The sequence below is a fragment of the Saccopteryx leptura genome, chromosome 12 (genome assembly GCF_036850995.1).
Source record: "Saccopteryx leptura isolate mSacLep1 chromosome 12, mSacLep1_pri_phased_curated, whole genome shotgun sequence".
Classification (NCBI taxonomy): domain Eukaryota; kingdom Metazoa; phylum Chordata; class Mammalia; order Chiroptera; family Emballonuridae; genus Saccopteryx; species Saccopteryx leptura.
The window spans coordinates 12,629,529-12,650,891 of NC_089514.1; the positions used below are offsets into that span (position 1 = coordinate 12,629,529).

General features: G+C 45.2%; 1 protein-coding gene across 2 annotated transcripts in view; it reads right to left on the bottom strand.

Annotated features, from left to right (window-relative positions):
• The window catches only part of CREB5 (cAMP responsive element binding protein 5), a 407,936-nt gene that overhangs the window by 245,127 nt on the left and 141,446 nt on the right, over positions 1-21,363 (bottom strand). For both annotated transcript variants that reach the window (XM_066354151.1, XM_066354152.1), the window contains exon 5: positions 2,684-2,856. In XM_066354151.1, coding sequence (XP_066210248.1) covers positions 2,684-2,856 — 173 coding nt within the window. The remainder of the gene's footprint in view (positions 1-2,683; positions 2,857-21,363) is intronic.

Sequence of the window (21,363 nt, forward strand, 5' to 3'; positions counted from 1 at the left end):
CCCTCGTGTTTTCCCTGAGAACCGACACTGCTCCCATTTCCCAGACCCTTGTGTCTTCCAGCCTTTGAGCTGAGGCACGGCGTGAAGGAGGGACAGGGAGGGGGGCAGCAGAAGCCAGCACTGGAAGCAGGGGAGGGGAGGGGAGAGGGGGAGGGGGAGACAGGCGGCCCCTCCCGCTCCACACGGCTCCAGTCGTGAGCGCACCCACTCGCCACAGCAAAAGAGCTCTGTGCGTGGGCACAGGTGGGTCCCAGCCCCTCTGGCTGGATGCAGCTTCAGCGCCAAGCCTGAATGAAGACTTTCATTGCTGTTTGCTGTTTTTGTTGGCCAGTTGCCATGGCAAACATTTGCAGGTGGCTTGGCCAGATTTTGACACTTAAATATTTGAGGTTGTGATAAAAATCAGAATATTACTACAATATGGTTCTGTGCAGCCTCAAAAAAAAAAAAAAAATACAAACTAAAAAAAACCTATCTGCAATTTCAAATGCTCATTTAAAGACACAGTCTCCAGAGGGAACTCATGTTTTAAAATAAGTACTCATTTCCTCTTTGCTGAGAGAAATAAAAGAGTCAACCATCCCCAAATGTTACCACCTAGAGTTTCGCTCTGAATCCACTGGCGAGATGGGTCGGGTTGTTCCTTGCTGAGCCCCCACGATCATCCGGGCAAAGTTTTGAATGGGTCACATGGAGAAAACGGAGATGACAGGATGTGTGGGTTGAAATCAACATGGTAAACACGACAGGGAAGGATCTGAAGAAAAGAAGCCGCCTCCCCCAAGTCTGGCAATGGCACAGAGTCCTAAAAGTGACAATTATGTCCTAGAACACACCAGGAAAGAAGACACACAACACCCCAGGACTGGGAATAAATGTGAAAATGAATTGGGTCAGGAGGTCACAACTTCCAGGGAGATATCCCCACCCACCCAGGGATAGTGACACAGCCCAGAAATGTCACCCAAGTATACAGCCCTGGGCCAGCTGGGTAAATTATTGACAGAGTCAACACCCATCTTAGAATTTAGTGCTAACCCTTAAAAGATTGTTTCACAGAAACCGGCATTGCAGTAACAATGGCCAAACGCTCAGGGCCTCCGAGAGGGTAGCTGGGGGCTGCTGGGGAGAGGCAGGAGAACTCCAGGGGAGAAGGAATGCTGTAAAACTGCTAGTAAACTCGAGCACATTTTATGTTTTTTCCCCTTGAAAGAAAAATAAAATAATTATAATTAGCCGGCCTGACTGTGAATTGTCCGCCCAAAGCCAAGGCCCTCGAGCGAAGGAGCCCCTGGAGATGTGGGTGCTGTCTGTCTCTGACAAAGCCGCCCCGCCCTCTCTCACTGTATTATAGGTTCCTGCTGCAGGCTTGTTCTCCCACAGTCGTCTGAGAAGAAAAGGAATTTTTAACAGAGACACTTGCTAATTTAGTGCTGGCTTCTTCAAACAAAGCCGAGCATTCAATTGGCCGGATTAATTTTCTGTTTCTTGAATGGGAAACCAGACGGACCCACGGCAAACCCACAGCATTGTCATTGCCCACAGCTCTCATTTGCTGAGATGGGTCTTCTTCACAAGTCACCACCCAGCCCGACAGGTCGAGAAGCGTGAGACAAGGTCCCCCTTCCAGAGCATTTGAAGGAGGACAGCCTCCGCTATCCCCAGCGCTCACTCTCGGTGTGTGCATCTTACAGGCATTACAAACAAAGGGGGAAAGACGGACTAACACACCGTGCTACAGCTTTTCATTCTTCTTAACTCGTCACACACGATATTTAACTGAATATCCAAACCAAACTTGGATGCATATCCCAAACCCAGCAGGCTCCCTTTCCTGCTTCAAACAAAGAACCCTGGGAACACAGCGCAACCAGTTTTCAGCATCCAGCTACGGTAGACATTTATCATAGCTCTTTGGCTTAAGTTGTTACCTTTTCTTCCTAAGAACCTGAGTGCTCTTAAATCTTTTTATTTCCTCTTCACTCTGCTCTTGGAGGGTGGAAAGAAGAGACACCATCCTCATTCTGGAGATGAGGAAGTTGGGCCAAAGATTCTGCATTTCTAAGAAACTCCTGGGTAACTCCCACGCTGCCGCTCCTCCGACCACACTGAGTAGCAAGGGGCTTGAGCTATCTATCACACAACAACTCTCAGAAGTGAGAACTCTTTCCATCCCATAATACAGAGTGTCTGCGACTATCCTACCAATTCTACCAATGCCTCAGCATTACCTTCTTACCGAAATGAGAGAGCAAGGGCCAGCTTCCTTCGTTTTTTTTTTTGTTTGTTTTTTTTTTGAAAACTCCAAGAAGGAATATGGACTAGCAAGAAAGGGGGAAGAAACTTCTTTTCAATTCCTCAAGGATTTGTCTCGAGAACAATGCTGTGGTTGTCATAACACCCATGGAGTTTCCTCCAGTCATCTCACAACTCACACATCTTGTTTGAAGTAAGTCACAACAACACAGAATGACTTAACTTTCCCCCTGTCCCCAAAGTCCAAAGTCAGGGTCAAACAGCACCCACCAGCGAATCTCTCTCTCCCTCCTCCCATCAAAAACATCGCGCCAGCCAGGAACACCAACTTCGGTCTCATTCAATCCAACCACTAAAAACAAGAAGAACATCCAGAAGTCCCCTGAGTTCCAGCCAGGCCCCCGAGACGGTCGAGGGGGTCCCTTACCCAATCTGGCGGTTGGTGGAAGGTGCTTGTGTGATGACAGAGCTGGACTGGGGTGACGGCATGGCTTGCTGAATCACAACGCTGGTGTCGTGGTTGGGCATCCGGGTGCTGCCAAGCTGGTGAGCTCCGGGCCCCGCCATGGCCCCACCAACCGTATTATGCATCGAGATGTTCTGCCCAGAGAAAAGAGAGGGGAAAGGTCAGAAAAAGTCAATGTCAATGTTTTATCCTACTCTGAAGCTCTCAAAGGCCAAAATTGGGAACATGGTCATGTCAACTAAATAGAGAGTTATGGCTTTTGGCAAGCCATCGGCTCATTCATCTTGTTATAACTTACAACCCTGAGAAGATGAAAAATAACTATTCACCCTAAGAGGAAAAGCGCAGAAGAAAATACCTTGAAGTTCACTAATCACTCTGCCGCCACCCTGATGGGAGGTTTACATCAGGGACATCCAGTGACTCGGTATGATATATACGGCATTTGAAAATGATTTCTGTGGTATGTGTACAATACTGTGATTTAGTGACAAGCCGCTGGGCATTCTGCTTGGAAGAAGCACACTGGGTTATTTTTTCTTTTTCAGTCCTTTAAGAGAAGCCAGCCTCTATTTTTTCCCCCCCAGGAAACTACTACTTTTCCAAATCATAATCTGGATACTCATGACCCAAGCCCAACAGCCTGGGGAGTATGGGGGACTAGAATAGACAATGGGGTGACACAAGAGCAGGAGTCACAACTTCTGCTGTGTTTCCAGACAATCAATCCATAACAATTTTAGGAAATCACAGAATACAGACCAATGATTGAATATCTCTGTTTGTTTGTTCACTGTCTTTGCCTCTAGAGCAGCGGTTCTCAACCTGTGGGTCGCGACCCCGGCGGGGGTCGAACGACCAAAACACAGGGGTCCCCTAAAGCCATCGGAAATACATACCAAAACACAGGGGTCGCCTAAAGCCATTGGAAATACATACCAAAACACAGGGGTCGCCTAAAGCCATCGGAAAATACATATTTATTATACAATACATTTTTAAATAAAATATGTATTTCTGATGGTTTTAGGCGACCCCTGTGTTTTGGTCGTTCGACCCCTGCCGGGGTCGCGACCCACAGGTTGAGAACCGCTGCTCTAGAGAATGTAGAATGTTTGTGTCCACAATGCTGTCCCATGGTGCTAGAGCACAGTAGGCGTCGAGTCAACGATACGTTGAGTGAACAAACTAGTAAAGGAAAATAAAAATGAGACTACTCAAGTTGCTTCAGGGACCTAACATTTATTTCTGATGACCTGAATACAAGTTTCTTTGTTTAACATTGAAAAGTAAGGTAAAATAGGCAAGCTAAAGGCTGGCTTAAAAGGTGACTTCTCCTAGAAAAGAATGTCACCAGGACAAGAGAGGCGTCATAGAGGCCGAGAAGGGCTGATCCACATGGTGGGGCCAAAATGGAAACATTCAGAACCTAGAACAGAAAGAGGAAGTTCAGGGCAAAGCAGACTAAGTAAGTGGCCTCTGTAAACTGCTCTTCAACCTAAGAGAGCTGGGCAATTTGAGTGGTCAGCTGGACAAGGGGTTTAGGATGGCAGGAAAGAAATGAAGTGCCACTAGCGGTTTTACTGGAGGAAAGTGTGTGTGTGTGTGTGTGTGTGTGTGTGTGTGTGTGTGTCTGTGCTCAGGGTTAGCAAAGAAAAAAGTAGATGTTACCCAGGAGAACTAGAAGTGGTTCTTTGAAGTTCTTCTGCAAAGAACAGGATTTCCTGCACTATGTGTTAAACGATGGTGATAACATTTATGGTACTGGGGGTGGTTGTGTCCATCACATTGCACCTTTCCCGGGTTTCTGATTTCTAACTCCTGACCACACAGTTTGTCAGGAGTCCAGACGGAAACCGGGCACCTGGCTGAGACTGTGAGCCGACTGTGTCGTCGCGGGCTCCCAAAGGCACGAACAGGCTTATATTGATACATACACACACACACGGTCCAGAAGTGCCTCTTTTATACGGGAAGGCTTTTCTGATGTGGGAAAATACTGTGGTTGGTTAAAGTAAGATGAAAGAAAGTGGTGATTTGTTATTGGGGTGGCAATGCAGGGCCATGCTTGACTTCTCTTTATAGGATCTAGAGACATAGAAAATCGGACTAAAAATAATGAAAATAAAAATAATTGTTATTATTTTTTTTTTTTGAAAGTGAACCTTACTCTCCTGGGTCTTAATGAGGGCTTGATGAAGTAAACAATTACAAGTACGTATTGTTCTTTCCAGTGTTGGGATCCTCAAAGATACCCAAATGTTTCATTGTGCTCATAGTCGCCTATATAATAATATAGGACTAAAATAATAGCTCATGACTTCTCTTTTTAGAGTTATTTCCGTTGTGCTGTGCTACCAAAAGTTATCACTAAAGTGGCATGATGTAATCTTTAAAATAATAACCTTTAAATTCACAGACAAGAATATAAAGTCTATGATCTCTTGGAGTTACCTTTGACATCTCTTTTCTACCATCCCCACACATAGTCCCCAAATACTAAATATTCAATGCAAGTATCCTATATTCCAGGGGTCCCCAAACTTTTTACACAGGGGACCAGTTCACTGTCCCTCAGACCGTTGGAGGGCCGGACTATAAAAAAAAACTATGAACAAATCCCTATGCACACTGCACATATCTTATTTTAAAGTAAAAAAACAAAACGGGAACAAATACAATATTTAAAATAAAAAACAAGTAAATTTAAATCAAGAAACTGACCAGTATTTCAATGGGAACTATGGGCCTGCTTTTGGCTAATGAGATGGTCAATGTGCTTCTTTCATTGACCACCAATGAAAGAGGTGCCCCTTCTGGAAGTGCAGCGGGGGCCGGATAAATGGCCTCAGGGGGCCGCATGTGGCCCACGGGCCGTAGTTTGGGGACCCCTGCTATATTTCTTTCCATATTTCTAGCTATCATTCCTCCAACCTACACCCAATCAGCACTATCTCAGGTTTCCCGGACTAGACAGTGGTCTCCTAACGGGTCTTCTGTCCCTCACTCTGGTTTTCCCTTCCTCTTCTTCCCCGTACTATAACTACTCTGCTCTTCTCAAAAGGCAAAGCTGACCATATCTCTATAGCTCTCCCTCGATGCCCCGACCCCAGCCTCCTGAAAGGCTCCCATGGGTTAGAAGACACGGGCAGCATCTCTGTGGTTCCACCGTTCCTCCTCCGCAGCCCACCTCACACCACCGTCAGCCTTGCCCCCGGGGGCGTACTGCACAGAGGGAGTGCTCACAACAATACAGCTTTAGATGTTAAGGTGCCGTATTTTTCGCTCCATAAGACGCACGGGCATTTTCCCTTCCACTTTTGAGGGGAAAACGTGCATCTTATGGAGTGAATGTTCTTTTTTTTTCTTTTTCTTTTCTTTTTTTAGTTGCTGTGGGTTCTCGGACAACTAGAAGAGTATTTGAACATTAAAGTCTCTTCTCATTTGTTAATAACAGTGCTAATGGTTGTTAACACTGCTGTTGAGTTTCCATTGTTGAAATATTATTGTGGTATATTTTATTAAATATTTCAACACACCATTTGGTTCAGAATATTTTTTTTTTCTTATTTTCCTCCTTAAAACCCTAGGTGCATCTTACGGTCAGGTGTGTCTTATGGAGCGAAAAATACAGTACTTGTTCAGCGACGGGCTGGAGAAATAGAGAGGAGCGAGATGAAGAAGAAAGCCACAAACACGGCGTGTAGATTGGAAAGTAAAGCCTTTGATAAAATATCAAATGGGCCGATGGAGGAAAATGCCAAGAGGTGAGCTTCAAGTCTGAGCACTTCGGCTCAAATGATGGGAACGACCGTTCTCTGTCTCCACCATGAAAACCAAGAAAAACTTACTTGTGCTGCAGCACAAATAAGTGGGTTTCATTTCTTCAGAGTAAAACACATGAAATGAGAGAAAGAAGTACGTCTCCTTCTCCCTACTGGAACAGTTTAAGAATCTTCTCTGAGAATCATTAAAAAGAATAAGAAAGACTAGGAAAATACTTGACACCCTCCCCACCAACGTCATCTCTTTGTCTCTGTGATTTCCACCAGAGACAGAAAAGGCTTCTGAAAGTTACTTTCTAACTCTTCAATAACCTCCTTTATCCCCCACATGATATCTGCAAACTCTCCGGTCTCTTTCCCCACACCCACAGGGTAATTTCAAAACATCGTGGAATAATAAACAATTAGGCAAGCATTATCGTTTCATATTAAGGGAGATGGAGTGGTTTTTTTTTTCTTTTAGCATTACATAGTAATTCAAACATGAAATTATTTTCTGAGTTCACATTTTCCCAATTATAGGTTCAAAACCTGTCTTCATTGATAAAAGAACGGCATTTTACCTCCGGATAAATTAAATATCCGATTTCAAAAACACAAAGAGTGACTCTACCTTTCTGACTTACTTCTCTGGGATAGGTGTGTAGATTGGGAGCTGGTGAAACGATGTCACAAAACCAGTGGATGGGCCTCAATATACCCGGAAGGACTGGGGGTGTTCCTCGAAGTTCAGCCTTTGGCCTTTTCTTGTTCAACATATTTACCGACAGCTTGGAGGAAGATGTAAAAATCGTGTTTGTCAACTCTGCAGTTGACACGTTGGGAGCATAGCTAATGTTCTGGATAGTTGACTCAGGTTTTACTTGAGCCAACTGTGTGATCTGGCCTCCAAAAATGCTAACATAAATCTAGGTTGTTGTAAGAGAAGTGCTATGTCCAGATCAAGGGAAGTAATTACTCCCCTCAAGAGCACGTTGAACTGACCACATTTGGTGACCACATTTTAAGGGGGAAACTGACAAATAGGAGGGAATGAGAGCAATGAAGGCATCGAAATGCATCCCAGGAAGGATGGAAAAACTGGGGAATATTTAAGCCTGAAGAAGAGATGACTTAAGAGGGTCACGCTAACTGCTTTCAAATATTTGTGTGATTAGATGTAGTATCTGTCATGCCAGCAGCCATAATTAAAAAAAAAGGGGAGGGTCATGATGATAAAAGCCAATAATAACTACAATGTGAGTACCTATTTTAAAGCAGCCACTATGGTAGATGCTTTATAAACCACTTCTAATCCTCACAATGACCCTACAAAGTAGGCATTATTATCCTCATTTTAAGATGGAAAGAAGAATCAACTCTGAGCCATTACTAACGCCATGCTCTTTGCTTCTGGTCGCTCTCACTCTTTCTGGATTGATACTTTAAAATTATGAATTTGACCTTTTATTTTTATTTTTTGGATAAATTTACCAATATGTAGAGATAGCCAAAAATAGAACGAGCTGCCTTGTAAAGGACTGAGCTTTCGGCACCAGATTAAGCCAGGAAAGATTCATGGCCCTCTGTCAAGGATGTCCCCAAGAGGATTCTTGCACCAGGAGGGAGAAGGCAACTCAATGACCTCCAAGGTCTCTTCCATTGTTAAGATTCTCTCATTGATGATACAGGTTTCATACTTTGGCTTAAATATTGCTACTTCCCACTGATTAGTAATACGTGATAATGTTGAAAATATACTTACTGGCTTAGGGTGCTAGGTGTCTTCTAGTTCAGTCTCATAACCCTCCTTCTAGCAATGTAACCTGGATAAGTCACTCAGCCTCCCTGGGCTCCACAGCCTCCCTGATAAAAACAGGGGGTTGGACGACAAGGCCTCCATGATCTTTTCCAGCTCTGATACTCCCCATAAGTCTCTTTCTATATTGCATTTTATGAGACACTAAATATCCAAACAGACTTTTAAGACTCTGATTCATGAGCCTAGAAACATTGATTTTTTTTCCTCTCTCTATAACCATAAGCTTTTGCAGAAATTAGCCTTTTGAAAATTATAGCTTTCTGCCAGAGGCAGGAGGATCAGGATTCAAGAAACAGATCTAACAAAAAGTAAAATTTCTCAAACAGCCAAGATGAAAGCTCCACAGACTTTCGTCAACCAAATTCTTCCCTCTCTGGTTCAAATTTTTCCACATGCCCTTGGAATTCTTCCTCCCTGCGTGTCCCTTGCTCTCCATTCACTGTTGTTCTGAGACATAAAGGGTGTAAATGGGATGAGAACCAGGGAAATAATGAGTCTTGATTGCATACTCAGTGAGCTGGAGGTAGAGGGGTAATTGTCTTTCTGCATGCTTGGACTTGGAAGACAATATGCAAGAAAACAACCTGATGCATATGAATATACATCCGTGTTCTTACAAATAACTATAATTTCAGGGTGTGGTAATGAAGGATGAAGGAAAGTGGCCCACAAATAAATGTTGGAGCTCACAGGCAAAGTGATGTTGATTCCCATAAGGTCCCCAAATGTTATCTTCAAATCTATAGTCTGTCCAACTGCCAAGGAATGGAGACTTTATGGGTTTCTCTATAAAGAGCCAGGGTCATCCCAACACATGTTTACAAGTTGAGTTGTGCAATCTTGAAATTGTCTGCATCTTAATGATGCCCGGGCAGTTATGAAGACTTTCAGAACTTCTCAGATGTAAACATCCGTGAACCGCATCGAAAAGAGGTTTGAGACACTCACAGAATAACAAAGGCTTCACCTCCTGGGAGAGACGAGGCTCTCTGGAGGTGAGAAGGGGTTCTAGAGGGCCTTCCCTCCCTCCTGCCCGGTGTTCTCAGGAGCTGGAGGACTAACTCATGCAGGTATTTTGAACCCTACCGAGGGTGCGCTGCTCCATGATGGAGGTGACAGTGAGCTATTAGAGGAGACACAGCAGGTGGGGTGGGGACCTCAGGGGCCCTGCAGGCTGCCTCTCTCTCCAGAGCATTCTCCTTAGCATAGTCACACAGTGCAAGATGAACCACGTAAGATGAGAAACCCTCTCTGGCCACCTCTGCAGGAGGGGAAGGGACAGGAGGGCACAGGCCACTGTCACAACTCCAGCCTGGACATGCGCATTTCAATTCTGCTTTTGCAGAGTTGGCTGCCTACCCCTGGAAAATTCTAAGAGAACTAAGGTACAGAAAGGAAACATGAGCACTGGACTCAGGATCAAGTTCACGACAGCTCTGTGTCATCTGGGGCGTGTGATCCAGGTTCTCTGAGCCGTACCTTTCTCGTCTTTAAAGTGGAGACAATCATCAAATGGCCAAGTTCACAGTGAGCATCACAAGAGATGACAGGTTCCAGACTAGGGCCTGACAGGTTCCGGACTAGTGCCTGACAGCAAGTGTGCGCTTCTTTCTTTGTTAGTACACAGCTCAGAGTATGAAGCTCAGTCAGGAATGGTTCATCCTGGTGGCTACTCCCCATGGCTGACATTAGCAGAAATATAATTAAGAGAAACACTTACACAGAATTACCATATGTCAGAAAATTTCATCTTTTCCATCAGTCTAGGAGGTAGGTATGATTATCATCCCCATTTTAAAGATGTGGAAAATGAGGAACAGAGAGGTTAAGTGACTTGCTCAAAGTCACACAGGCAATAAATGGAAGAGCTCAGATCTAAGCAGTTTGGCTTCAGAGCCTGGGCTCTTCCCTACCAAACCATACTGCCTCTATAGTTTCACTGTAAAAAATATTTTCTAGTGGAAAGCGACAAGGCAAAAATATCTATACCTGATACATTTTCTATGAACATTAAAAGACGTTATTAACTGATGCTGGCATGTGATCCTGAGAATGACAATATATCTGTTATACCACTAATTTGGATCAATGTCATCACCACCATCTTTTCATCTAGAAAAGTCTGGGAACACACCATAAATTCATTTCAAAGTGATTGATTAGTGACTCTTAAGACCATGTTGCCTACATAGGCATTTCTAGACTGGTTTACAATGACTAGGATTAGGATTAGGATTAGGATTAGGATTAGGGAGGGAAAGCTGTAGTTCAAAGAGTGCAGGCCAATACTTTTATCAAACTGCTAAAACAAGCAACCCTCACTTGCTCACTCTGCTGTTAGTTCACCTTCCTCAGGAGTTCTGAGAGCTCAGGGAAAGCAAGAGAAAGATCATGTCTCTGATGTTTGGATCAAGTTCAACTCTCAAGAAAAATTCCCTGGCGCCGGGGTGGAAAGGCAGCTCACACACGGACATGACTCTCGGCGGCCGTAGCCTACGCACCCATTTCCCGGAAGCAGGCTCACCTCCCCGCCCCCTTCTCCCCCCACCCCGCCCATTGGGGCTACAGACTTGAGTCTGCAAGATCCAGAGCAGTTACGCTCTCCTCCAACCCCAGACCTCTGTCATCTTTCCTAATACTGGGTTTGAGGCAACGGAGCCCGGAACCATCCCTGTAAGCGTTTTATAGCTATTCATTTAATACTGTAGTAAAATGCTCAAAACAATAAATGTCTTCTCAGGTGCCACCCTTGACTGTGAGAAACAACTTTCAGGTGTCTCTCAAAGATCCTGCTCCTTCCTGTTCGGATTCTCAGGGCTTTGGCCTGCTGTGTTTCTGTTCTCATCTGTCACTTTATTGTCTTGGTTGCTTCTGCTATATGTAATCATTTGAGTAAAAAGGAAGGAAATGGTGCCGCCTCATTCAGGTTACTAGAATTACAGTTGGGCAAATTTCTGTGGTTGATGTTTCTACGGATATCCCGGGAGCTCGAAACTAGTCTAACGCCACTGGAAATGATATTGCACTGGTAAGGTTCCTCATTTCTCAAGAATCAAGAAGAACGTGATTCACTCACAAGTGGGATATAAAACTGAAAGCAACAAATGAACAAACAAACAGACAAAAACTCATAGACACAGACACCAGTACGGTGATTACCAGAGGGGAAGGGCGAAGGAGGAGGTAAAGGGGCGTCACCAACTACATGGTGATGGAAAGAGATCTGACTTCAGGTGCTGAGCCCACAATGCAGTAGATGGATGATGTGTGATAGAACTGTACACTTGAAACCTATATAATTTTATTAACCAATGTCACCCCCAATAAATTTAATAAAGATAAAAAATAAATGAGAGAAAATTACTCTCCCTCCAAAAAAGATGCACATTCCATCTTGGAACCAATCCACTTAAAGACTTCTGCTGGCCATCCATGACCTCCGACATATGCCTTCATGTTGATTGACTTCAGTAGTTTAGTCTAGTCCGGTGGTAGTCAACCTGGTCCCTACCACCCACTAGTGGGCGTTCCAGCTTTCATGGTGGGCAGTAGCGGAGCAACCAAAGTATAGTATATAAATAAAAAGATAGATTTAACTATAGTAAGTTGTTTTGTAAAGATTTATTCTGCCAAACTTAGCGAAAATCTGACATAAAGTACTTGGCAAGTAATTATTATTATATGCTTTCACTTGCTGTAACTCTGCTTTATAAATTTTATAAAGTAAAGTGACTTCCCTACTTTATAAATCACCATTGCTGTGGAACCGGTGGGTGGTTAGAAAATGTTACTACTAACAGAGATAGAAAAGTGGGCGGTAGGTATAAAAAGGTGAACTACCCCTGGTCTAGTCCCATCTTTCCTACATCACCTCTTGGCAGCCCCTCCTCCCTATCACCCCCCCCCCCCCCACTGCTCACGCACACCAACTCCAATGCTTGTTGACTATCCCACAGCATTTCACGTCTCTTTTCACCTTTGCACGTAATATTTCTTCTTTACAGTCAATCCATTCATCAAGGTCCAACTCTGATGCTCTCTCCCCTGTGGAGCCTTCCCTCGTTCCTTCTGGTCCTGATAGTTGTTCCCTGCTCTATGCTCCCATCAGGGTCCTGTCCACACCTCATTAGAGACCATGAGTTGTTTCCACGAGTGGTTCCTCCAGTGAACTTGGAACAGGGGATATGCCATGTTCATCAGAGAACAGCTGGTGTCTTCTCCATAATGTACACTTAATAGATATGCAATCAAGTCAATGCTTCGGTGAATAAATAAACAACGTGTGATCTTGAACAGGTTTACAGCTTCTCTTCGCTTCAGTTTTCTTATTTTGCAAATAGGAACAGCCCTACCATGTAAGATTTTTTATAAGGATCATGTTAAGTAATATAAATACAGAGCTTAGTGCCATGTCAAGCACATTAAATGCCTAACAAATGTTAGTCGCCATTATTATAATTATCCTTGCTATTATCCTGATTACCACCAAGGCTACTCCTACCTCTACACTAGGGTAGAAATACTCGGCCACTAGTTTGTCATCCATCTTATCTCTACATACTTCTCTCAACGCTCCTGTGGCACATTGGTGTATTTACCTGTTTTTAAGATCAATTTCCCCCTTCTAGCTGTGAACTTTGACTACAGAAACAGAGTCTGATTTCGTATCATTGTCCTCAGGGCCTATTACAATGCTTGTCACACAGACATTTGCTGAGTAAAATATATAGTGGGTATCACTCATATTGTGGAAGGAGAAAAAAAATAAGTGCTCTCCTGCATCAATATTCCATTTCAGAGAGACTATGGAGATTTAGGGAAAGATGGGGGTAAAAAGCAAATGAATCTAAAAACTACCTTTATGCACACATGTACATACAACAGAAACAGGAAGAGAGATGTCATCTAGAGCTGATTAGACTGGGATCTGAAGGGCAAAGGGCTAGTCAGCAGGTCTGGGTTTCCATCCGAGCCCCACCATTAAGCACCTGATCTTGTTTAACATCTTCAGTCTGCTGCCTTTCCCTTCATAATGATTCCCACATCTGTCTCTTCTTTGCTATCCCACCAGCTCCAGAGCTTAATCACCCCTCTCCCTGATCACACAACAGCTTCCTACTGCTCTTCAGCCTTCCAATCCTTCTGTTCCCTCCCAGACCACTCCAGACCCCACTATCCAATTAATCGGTGCAAGTCAGCACTTTCCTAATGTCACTCCTCAACTCTAAAACCTCCCAGAGTTCCCCTGTACTTATCAAAGCCCGCTCTCAGCCTTGCCTCGAGGGTCTATGCATTCAGTCACCTCTCTTCCCCTTGTCCCCTATCCAAACCTCCACAGCTCCAGCCCGTACCTCTCTACTCACTACCCAGCCAATGGGTTTCAATTCTCACCTTCACACCTTTGCAGGTTCATTCCCTAGGCCAGGGGTCCCCAAACTTTTTACATAGGGGGCCAGTTCTCTGTCCCTCAGACCGTTGGAGGGCCGGACTATAAAAAAAAAACAACTATGAACAAATCCCTATGCACACTGCACATATCTTATTTTTAAGTAAAAAAACAAAACGGGAACAAATACAATATTTAAAATAAAGAACAAGTAAATTTAAATCAACAAACTGATCAGTATTTCAATGGGAACTATGCTCCTCTCACTGACCACCAATGAAACAGGTGTGGTGTGGGCCGGATAAATGACCTCAGGGGGCCACATGTGGCCCGCGGGCCGTAGTTTGGGGACCCCTGCCGTAGGCCTAGAATTTCTTCTCTTCCTCTCTGTCTAGCTGAATCCTATCATTTAGACAATAACTTTGTTGATCGATGGGTACTGTTTTTTTTCAAGTACAAAATAAGGATAGTACACCCGTGCTTCCTTTGACCTATAAAGTTAAGACAGAGTAATGGGCTTGAAAAGAACTTTTTTTTTTTAATGAAGAGAACTTTAATAACATAACATATTATCCTACAACCCTGCGGTCTCTCCTCTGACACCTCTTAGCTCTTAGAAAGACAAAGACAGCCCTCATCTTCCTGGTGTCACCTCCCTACCTAAAGATATTTTCTGTTATTTTCTACCTCAGCAGCCCAGTCCTCTCCTTTATAGTATGTGTCACAATAGGTGACACTATTATTTCTGGTTCATCACATTATAAACTCCAGGCAGAACAGGACGGTGCCTGTCTTCTTATCCATCCCTACTGCCTCGCTCAGTGCCTGTCCCAGAACTAAGTGACCACTGGCAGAGCAGAACGGATGAATGAATTATGATTTCCGAGGTGATGATATGGGAATAAAGAACAGTCCATTTACAATTTCCTCCTGTCTACATTGGGCACACGAGGCTTAACGAATACGTTAAGCCTGTGATACAGAGACATACCGTTTGCTGATCTGAGTCCACATAAGTCATATCAACAGACAGAGGCCAGCACACAGCTCGATAGTCTCAAATTACCATGTGTTTGGTCAACTCAAACCAGAGCTACTGGTTGAAGAGAAGCAAGATGGGACTTCCCACGTGACCGGAATACAGGACCGGAAAAGCTGAAGCAACATGATTAAGAACAAGCCAGGGCCTGGGGTCCTGCAGCCCCATGTGGGGAGGTGAGGGGATAGCACCGATGGGTCAGCACAGTCACACTTCTGTGTTGCTTCGGGGAAGAAACGGGTCTTGAGTAGCTTGAAAGGGGTGCTAAGCACACAATGAAACTCTGAGAAGTCACACTGAGAACCTGGGATAGTCATGCAAGAGGCAAATGGCCTATTCTAGAATTACTAAACAAATTTCTCTCCCTTCCTTAACCAGAAAATGTAAAGTTACTTAAAATAAGAGTGCATATAAAACGACCACAGGGGTGCTGAGGGTCTATTTCTTCAGTATTTCAAAGAGAATCAAATACTTACTTAATGACCAGAAATATAAACATAGCACTCTCTTAAAAGCTGCTAATGATATACTACAGATCTGAAAAGAGATTTTTCTATTGCGTTTCCTTCTCCAGAGCCACCCCCCAACCCCAGCACCTCTCTCCTGGCCAAGAGCATTGGAGGGCAGGGCTGGCCACAAAGATGCATTTCTGGAAAACTCCCCTGCCTGGAGCATTGGTTAGGCATCTGCATTCCTGAATATTTGGCAACCTTCTGCTCTTCACACAAAATAGAAATGTGATCTTCAGGGAGAAGGAGAATGTGCTACAAGATAGACTTCCTTCTCTGAAACAATAGAGAACTGGCGAGCTCATGAGTCACGGCACTGCTGGTGGAACCCGTCAGGTGGCCCCGCATGAATGGCCTCGCTTTGTAAATTGTTCGGTCCTGCACAAGCCGAAGTTGCTGCCGCGCGGTGCTGACGATGGATACGGATTAAACAGCATGCTTGTGTCCTGGGAAGTGGCTGTTTTGTTGGAGGACAAGCACCCTTAGCAGCCGTGGCTTCCAAGGAATCTGAATCAGAGCTCCCTGCCTTATCAGTCGTGGAGCAAAAGCCAAAGTACATAACGCAGCAGAGCAAACTGATGAGAATTCGCCTTATGTGACGAAATCTTAGCATAAAGAGGTAACAGTTTTGACTTGACCATAGCAAACCAAACAGCACTTGTCATGTAGTGCAGAGACACTGGCGCACATGGGCAGGACAGTTTCCAAAGAAACTTCTGGAAATCCTGTCTGAATATTAAGAGCAAATTTAAAAAAATTTTTTTTTGTTTTTTCCTAGCAGTGACTTGGGTTTTCTGGATCCTTAAAGGTCCCGAAAAGTACAATGGGGGCGAGTGAGGTGGTTTCTATGTTTACAATGCCTACAATGTCCATCCCCAACCTACATGACGTCACCTATTACTACTGATATCACCTAGTACTACTGATGTCACCTATTACTACTGATGTCACCTAGTACTACTGATGTCACCCATTACTACTGATATCACCTAGTACTACTGATGTCACCTAGTACTACTGATATCACCTATTACTACTGATGTCACCTATTACTACTGATATCACCTATTACTACTGATGTCACCTAGTACTACTGATGTCACCTAGTACTACTGATATCGCCTATTACTACTGTGACCACATTTCCTGCTACTCCTCACCTTACCTGCTCTGCTCCAGGCTCGTGCTGACCACCTTGCTGTTCTGCTAACACGTGGGAACCTCAGGTTGGAAGGCTTCTTCCCATGATCCTCACAATTTCCTCTCTTACCTCTTCCAAATGTTTGCTGTGACCTCCCAGTACAGCCTATGTCTGAGGCCTGGCCTCTCTGTGTGAAATTAGAGCTCTGCCTCTGGGATTCCCCATTTCCCTTCCCATATACAACACCCACTCCTCCTTCATGTGTTCTAGTCCAGGATGCCAGGCCATTTCTGGTACCTATTCTTAAAGTAAGAATTTGAGAAAAGAGCCTGACCAGGCAGTGGTGCAGCAGACAGAGCATCAACCTGGGATGCTGAGGACCCAGATTCAAAACCCCGAGGTCACTGGTTGAGTGCGAGGCCACTGGCTTGAGTGTGGAATCATAGACATGACCCCATGGTCACAAGTTGAGCCCAAGGTCGCTGGCTTGAGCAAGGGGTCACTTGCTCTGCTGGAGCCCCCCGGACAAAGCACATATGAGAAAGCAATCAATGAACAACTAAGGTACCACAACTATGAGCTGATGCTTCTCATCTCTCTCTCTTCCTGTCTGTCTGTTCCTGTCTGTCTCTGTCTCTCTCTTGCTTAAAAAAAAAAAAAAAGGAATTTGAGAAAAGAATAATACACACAAAAAGTCTAATGGCTGTGTGTTTATTTTTATCATCAAGGATCTATTTTATGATTTTTTTCCCTTAGATGTCATATTTTAAAAATACTTAAGAGTTATGAATTCATTTTCCTGTACAATTACCTGCATTTTGAAGCTTTCACATTCCTTAATTTCTAAACCCTCATTTCACTCCATTGCTCCATCAGACATTACTGCTCCACAGTGTTCTAGTCAAACCAATATTGATGCCTTAGCTAGTCTGGGCAGACTCGCTGCCAATAAACGATCAGTTGCAATCAGAGACTCTGACTACTGCCTCACTTGGGGTCCCAGCAGAAAACCGATGACACGCTCAAAGTGGGCGATTTGAGGAGTGATTCATAAAGGAACTCTTTGCAAAGGTGTGGGCAGAGTCCAGGGAAGCCACAAGCCATAGCGCGTAGGTGCTGGGGCCAGGTTCAGCAGGGGGCTCTTAGCACGCCCAGGCTCAGAGCGGTGAGAGAAAAGGAAATTCAGGGGGGAGAGGTCAGCAGGGCCAAGGAGGAGGGAGACCTGCGTGGAGAGGACGCCTGGCAGGGGCTGTGGCCTTTGGTCAAAGGAGACAACTAAGGGCCAAGCTGGGAGAACAGACGCTCGGGCCCCCTCTCCCCCTGCTATGGAACCCGGGCCTAGACCCAGTGGGAAGACACAGGTTCAAGGTGCTCGGGAGCGTGGTGGGGACAGGGCAGCTCCGCCCGGCGGGAAAGGGGGAGAATGGCCTGGACGGACAGTCAGGAAGAATGCAGTGCAACTGTGATGTAATTAAGCTTGCATTATTTTCTTTTCAAAGCAATGTATTTGTAATGTAAATTGCTCATTAGGGTAAAGTTATCTGAGAAAAAAATAGGTAGGAAGGAACAAAGTTACCATCACTCTTACATGCAAAAATAATAATATTTTACTGTATCTTTCCAGATATGTTCTCCACACACGCACTCCACAGAATAGTACAGAATACATACATGTAATATCCGTGTGTATATATATAAATAGACAGAGATATCCAAAGGACTCAACAGATCTGAAAACCCAGTTTGGGACCTAAGTGACACATCTTTAACTCCACCTCACCTGTTATGACTTATAAAAAAAAATGTTTGCTGTGTTTTTACTTCCTTTTTTCCCATGTATACCATCTAAGTAAGGGCAGGACTGTCACCAAGTGAACATGCCCCGCATTTACCCATGGGCTTAACAGACTGTAAGGGGACCCATCAACACAACAGAAGGCAGAGCTGAGACGTGCTGGCCCCGCCGCGTGCCCGAGCAGCCCAGCTCCACCCAGGAAGATGAGCCCGGACAAGCACGCACCTCTGCACCCGGCCGCACACCCTGGAAACGAGGTCTCAGTTTCAGGCTGCAGCTCCCAGCTCATCCACACTCCTCCCGGTGAAACGGTCGGGCTTAGGATCGGTGTGGCTTTAGACACCGGAGTCACAGAAAGAAGAATATGGCCCCTGGTGTCTATGGACTCTAAGGCTGAGCTCAGTTCTCCTTTCTGCCGGAGTCACTGGGTGGGAGAAAGTAAGCACACTTAGGAGCTGCCTGTTTGCACCCTGACAGTCGGGATTTACGGGCTGGCTGGCTGGCTAAGTAGAAGCACGAAGGCCAATGAAATCTTTTTGTTTAAATTCTTCTTCCCCAGGAACCTCTCGGCTCTTGCGTTAGGACAGCAAATCTATAGGGCCCGGGTCTTCGGCAACTTGAACATTCTCCCATTTTCTATCTGGAGTTCAGTTCAGTCCTGTGGTGCAACATCTTTACTCACAACTTCAAGGTAGAGCAAATTTACTCATTATTTGATAGTCCCAACAATAATATTTCTAAAACTCAGAAATAGATGACGCGTCGGGGGAGCCCAGGACCCACGTGAGAACCACACGCGTACTGCCGGAGTGAGTGAGTCCTTGGACCAAAGGTCTGCACCTCTCCCTCTGCCTCGATGTTCGTGTCCTTAAGCTGATGACATGCTTTTGTTTTCTTGCTTAAACATATGCTTCTTTTAATATTTGAACGCTGCCCAATTACTCTTGAGGAAACCCAATGAGAGGCCTATGTATAAAGAACTGTCTTTTTATCCTTATTAGTTTACAAGTTGCTTTATAAAATATTCTTCAAATCCCGATAGATAAATTTAGAAATTTAAACCTGCCCTTAAAAGCCAAATAGAATCTCAGTATGAAAAGCCATTTTAAAGGTTTGTGACCATTGGTAAAAAGGCATGCATGCTCAAGGCAGAAGATGAAAGAAAATGTTTGAATTTCTCGTATTAGCCACACCCTGGTAAGCATCTTTGCTGAGGAGCCAGTTTTGTATTTATACAGAACACTGATTTCTCCTAGAAGCTAACTCTCCATCCCCTTTCTAATGGAACAATGTCAATGTTGAGGCATAAACTCGACACTCTCACTTGTTGGCATCGGAGGGGGCCACCTCCAAAGCCTCAGGGCCTCCCTGAATGCCTTGGTGAAGGAGTGCTGACAAGGTAGACACGTGTCCCCCCCCTTTCATCTGTCCCCTCAGTCCCTGGGGGAAAACCAGCGGGAGCTCTTCTCTAAAACCTTGCAGTGCCGATCCAGGGGACGCAGAGGGAAAGGCCGATTTGAGACCAAGTTTTATCTCTACGTAGAGAGAATTCAGGAAATCTATCTTTCTAGCACATTGGGGAAGTTTCTATACACAGGCACACATATACACACGTACGTGCACACATGCACACACATGCGTGTGCATGTGCACATACGCATACACACACATGCGCACACACGCAACAGTGCTTCTCTAATACCAGCTAAGTGCACGGAGCCCTAGCCCCAGCTGAACACAATTCAAGTGGAGTCTGAGAGGGATGGGGGCATGGGGCAGGGAGGATGCTTAGCCAGTAGTAGAAGGAGGAGGGTAAAGAGCTTGTGCTTTTATCTTTTTTTGCATCAATTTTTTGCTTTTTTTTTTTTTTTTTTTTTTTTGTATTTTTCTGAGGCCGGAAATGGGGAGAGACAGCCAGACAGACTCCCGCATGCGCCCCACCGGGATCCACCCAGCACGCCCACCAGGGGCGACTCTCTGCCCACCAGGGGGCGATGCTCTGCCCCTCCGGGGCGTCGCTCTGCTGCGACCAGAGCCACTCTAGCGCCTGGGGCAGAGGCCAAGGAGCCATCCCCAGCACCCGGGCCATCTTTGCTCCAATGGAGCCTTGGCTGCGGGAGGGGAAGAGAGAGACAGAGAGGAAGGAGAGGGGCGGGGTGGAGAAGCAAATGGGCGCCTCTCCTATGTGCCCTGGCCAGGAATCAAACCCGGGTCCCCCACACACCAGGCCGACGCTCTACCGCTGAGCCAACTGGCCAGGGCCAATTTTTTGCTTTTAAATACAGCTGACATGCTGTATTATATTAGTTTCAGGTGTACAATCCAGTGACTGGCATCACATAGTCACCAGGTAAGTCTCCTGATCAGTCCTGTGTCCGCAGGACACCACACATGTTGACTCTGTTCCCTGTGCTGGACTCGGCGTCCCCCTGACTGTCCTGCAACCACCCACCCGTACTTCCTGACCCCTCCCCCCTCCCACCTGTGCCCCGAGCCCTCCTCCCACCTGGCAACCGTCAACCATGTGTTCTTTCTGCTTTGCTTGTTCACTGATTTCATTTTTTAGGTGCAATTGTTGATAGTTATGTATTTATTGCCATTTTATTTTGTTAAAACATTTTTTATTGATTGATTTTTTTAGAGAAAGAGGAAGGCAGACAGAGACAGACAGAAAGACCGATTCATTGTTCCACTTATTCACGCTGCCATTGGCTGATTCTTGTTGTGTGCCCTGACCACGGACCAAACCCGCAACTTCGGCATGTTCAGGACGACGCTCTAACCAACTGAACTACCCAGCCAGGATTATTGCCATTTTATTGTTCATATTTATCTTTATTTTTTTCTTCTTCTTTAAAGAAGACCCTTTAACACTTCAAGTCTGTGCGTGGGCCCTTTAAGGAGAGCTGCCTGGTCCTCCTGTAGCCTCCACCTCACTCAGCCACGATCCCCATTAGTTTATACAGCCAGAAGTTACGGGGACTTCTCTTTCTGACATGGGAACCCTGGACTGGGAGCCCCTGCTCCTCGGCGGGGCCTCTACAGCCCAGATGTCCCTCCTGAATTTGAACTTTCACACATGGGTGTGGGACCAGCCCATTCCACCTCTGCGCCCCTCCTACAAGTCTCGATGTGGTTTCTCCTTAAATCTCTGGTTGTAAGGCTTCCGTTCAGTCAGATTTCAG